Source organism: Trichechus manatus, unplaced genomic scaffold (genome assembly GCF_000243295.1).
Source record: "Trichechus manatus latirostris isolate Lorelei unplaced genomic scaffold, TriManLat1.0 scaffold00020, whole genome shotgun sequence".
NCBI classification, from domain to species: Eukaryota; Metazoa; Chordata; class Mammalia; order Sirenia; family Trichechidae; genus Trichechus; species Trichechus manatus.
This window is the reverse complement of record NW_004443956.1, coordinates 8,581,149-8,585,008: the sequence shown is the minus strand read 5'-3', so window position 1 is coordinate 8,585,008 and position 3,860 is coordinate 8,581,149. Positions and strand designations below refer to the sequence as shown.

The window sequence follows — 3,860 nt, the reverse complement described above, 5'->3', positions numbered from 1 at the left end:
TTTTCGGTGAGACTTTATTTAATGAACATCCGTGTTAAGTATTTGAGAGACTCAGTGACAAGCTTACAAGCCATGAGGATATACCATACAGCAAATACTCTTAGCTTGTTTCCAATATTGTTCCATAAAACATTAATACTTTATATACTTCCAGCCAGAATAAAGGTTGAATTCTCAGTGGGATGTTTTTTGCAACCTGGCATTGGTTTATGCACATTTTAACCTCTCAACATTTCTACATGGTGAACTCTGCTAATTAAATGCAGTACATTTGGAGAGAGAAAGTGACAACTTGAATTTCAAAAAATACTCGTTATAATTACTAATTGTTAGTGGTCAATTCTGGGAGAATAATAATGGAAAAATACAACATGTAAAAGTCATAAATCAAAACATTTTAAAAACAAGTTAAAATCTTCATCAACTAGGATTTTTAGGACGGGGTGATGGATATTTTGAAAAAAAGCATCATGTGAACTACATCTGTTTCTTGACAAAACTTATATATTGAGGCAGTAACCTATGAAATTGGATCGTATTTTCTTTGTGCACATCTCGGGTTGAAGCTCTGTTTCAAGGCTATTAGCACTTTTTGAAATTCCTTATTGTGGCTGTGGAAGCAAATGCATAGGGCTTTCCAGAATTTCTACTACTAACAGACATTAAGCTTTCAAAAATATTTACGGCACTTTTTTCTGTCAAAGATTAGCCTCTTAGATGCAGAATGTTCTAGATTCTTAAGAAGTTTTATTTATTGCAGTCTTAACTATCCTGCTTTATATGCAAAGATGTTCTGTAGAAATATTAGGGGAGAAAACAAAGCTATTAACTGTTTGATCTCCTTAAGTTAACCACTTGATTTAAAATTATTTAACACTGTTTGGAGACCTGGTGGTGCAGTGGTTAAGAGCTCAGCTGCTAACCAAAAGGTCAACAGTTCGAATCCATCAGCCACTCCCTGGAAACCCTATAGGGCATTTGTACTCTTTCCTGTAGGGTCACTATAAGTCATAATCGACTCTACGGCAACTGGAATGGTTTGGTTTTTGGTAACACTGTTTAAATTTGGATAGTTTTGTACACAGTAACTTATCTTTAAAAATAGAAACACCATATTTCTTTCCCATGCCTTGTCCTTTCAAATAACATACTGCTTTTAAGTCGGTCCCTACTAGATTCATTTTCTTCTAGCCCATCTTGCTTGTTATGTAAGTGCTCAGCTGCTAACTGAAAGGTCGGCAGTTTGAACCCCCCAGCCTCTTTGAGGGAGAAAGATGTGGCAGTCTGCTTCCATAAAGAGTACAGCCTTGGAAACCCTATGGGGCAGTTCGACTCTGTCCTATAGATAGGGTTGCTATGAGTTGGAATCGACAATGGGTGTGTTATGATTATACTGTAGGAGACAGAAAGCAGGTGCCAATTATTCACTCGGGTAAAGAAGAGAGAAAAGGCACCAAAGCTTGATGCCTGGGTTTGCGCCGGGGCTTCGAACTAGTTCTAAATGGTTCAGTCATGGCTCATGGAAACAAGGCAGGGCTTCCAACCAGTTCAAAGTGGTTCAGTCATGACCAAAGGAAACAAAGGCACCGTACACATTGCGTAGTAACCGGATCTGTTGCAGGCGGGCTTTTGACCTGAGCAGGAAACAAGCAGTAGTGCTCTGCTCAAAGATGGCGGCCAACCGTGCCACTTTGTGTGTCGCTCTCCACAGTCCCTTCAATCTCCCGCATCAGGAAACTTTCAAAACGGCAAGGTCTGCCGCCATCTTTGAGCGCGGCACTGCTGCCTGTTTCCTACTAGGGTCAAAAGCCCATGTGCAAGAGATTTGGTTGCTATGCAGCCCTTACACTGCCCTTGTTTCCATGGGCCATGACTGAACCATTTAGAATGGATTCAAAGCCCTGATTTGCACCACCTCTGTAATTACAAAATCTCAAATTCTATGTACCTATTGGCTGGGGTGCACAACTAAGGGCTCTAGAACTTGGAAGGAGGCAAGAACACAGGTTGAAGTTCTCGGGGAAGCTTTTTGTGGAGGAAATGGGACCTGACCTGGGCTTTGAAGATTGGGTGGGATTTGGGTAAACTGAGAGCAGAAGGGAAGTTTCTTGGGGAGGGGTGTTCTGTACAAGGGTCAAGAAAAGCAAAGGCACAAGGGTGTGCACAAGGATGTTTTATCAAGAGGAAGGTAAGGATTTGTGGGAGATAAGCCTGGATTGGTGAACTGGGGCCCAGATGATGGAGGTTCTTGAACAACAGGTAAAGGAGTTTAAGTTTAATCCTGCAAGCTAGTTCCTTTAGAAAATTTTTCAGAGGAGCAACAAGAAGATCCAATTAGACTCATAGATTAAACTTTAAAACAACAACAACAACAAACAAACCAGAAAATGTAGTTAGCTAAAACCTAAAGCTTATTAATAACAATATGATTTATTTTTTAAAAAATTCCTGCAAAAACAGCATATTATCTCCCATCGTCCCGATATTTATGGAAACTCACTGGGGGAAATTTTTATGTCTATGCAAGGCTTATTTTTTCTGTCACTCTTTTGCTGGTGACATTCTGCCCCTCACAGATAACCTTATCCGAAGTATGTTTTGAAACATCAGGGAAGTGGCCGAGAGAGAAAGCCACACGAGCTTGGAAACTAGAAATCTCAACAGATTCTCCAGAGAAGAGCTAATAATCAATTCTTCCATTTTAAAGCATCAGAAGGGCCTGGAGCTCAGTTCACCTGTCACATTTCCATAGGGTAAAACAGGATTTGTTCCCTTTTACGATATGTTAACTATAGTTGATGAATTACAGCGGAGGAAATGGAAGGAGAAAACGTGAGAATATAGTAACTAACACTTCTGTAGTATGCACTGTTATTTACCAGTAGAGAGCAATAGTAAGGCAAATGTTTATTTAAAAAAAAAAAAAAAAAAAATTTTTTTTTTTAACTTGTCTGTGTTTCTGCTTCTGGAAGCATGATTCTCTATATTACCTAAGTCACTCAAATCAACTGAAAGTAGAAAATATTGCCCCTGAGATTGGACTAGACTATGGGACGTAAAGTGATACTCATGAGGAGTGTGCCTCTTAGCTCAAGCAGATACGAGAGACTGAATAGGCAGCTTCTGTCTGGAGGTGAGATGGGAAGGCAGAGGGGGTTAGGAGCTGGTTGAATGGACATGTGGAATCAGGAGTGGAAATGAGGAGTGTGCTGTCACAGTATGGGAAGAGCAATTAGGGTCACAGAACAATGTATGTATAAATTTTTTTATGGGAGACTAACTTGAAATGTAAACTTCATTTAAACTACAACAATAAAAAAAAAAGAAAATATTGCCCCTGAATATTAATAGTTTACCTCCTTCCTCCTTCCCCTTCAGCCCCTATTTTGTCATGACCCAAGCATTCTCCTCTTTCATAAATACCCCAATGAGATGTTAACACTGTTCCCAGTTCTGCCACCTGGATCCTGAAGAGCTGCTGTTGAAATAGTCTCCAAGCTCTAATCCAAGAGTCATTATTTCAATTCCTTGTTCTTCTAGATGATTCTGTTGTCCCTTACTCCAGTTCTTTTGGCAGTTGTACCTGTGATTTAATCATTTGAAGAAAAGGGAGAAATTAATCCTGGAAATTCAAATGCTTTAACAGCAAAAATTACAAAATTTACACACCTCTGTGGTTGCAGACCAAAAGGTCGGCAGTTCGAATCCACCAGCCGCTCCTTGGAAACCCTATGGGGCAGTTCTACTCTGTCCTATAGGGTCGCCATGAGTTGGAATTGACTCGACAGCAATAGGATTCGTTTTTTTTTTTTTTTTTGGTTTTGGTTTTGGTACCTTACAGAGGATGCTGAAGAAGCCCA

General features: G+C 39.8%; 1 protein-coding gene across 1 annotated transcript in view; it reads right to left on the bottom strand.

Moving 5' to 3' along the window:
* Nucleotides 1-3,284: 3,284 nt before the first annotated feature.
* Nucleotides 3,285-3,860, bottom strand: part of LMOD3 (leiomodin 3) — a 15,105-nt gene continuing 14,529 nt past the window's right edge. Inside the window, exon 3 of the mRNA XM_004372719.2 lies at nt 3,285-3,583. Coding sequence (XP_004372776.1) covers nt 3,557-3,583 — 27 coding nt within the window. The 3' untranslated portion in view covers nt 3,285-3,556. The remainder of the gene's footprint in view (nt 3,584-3,860) is intronic.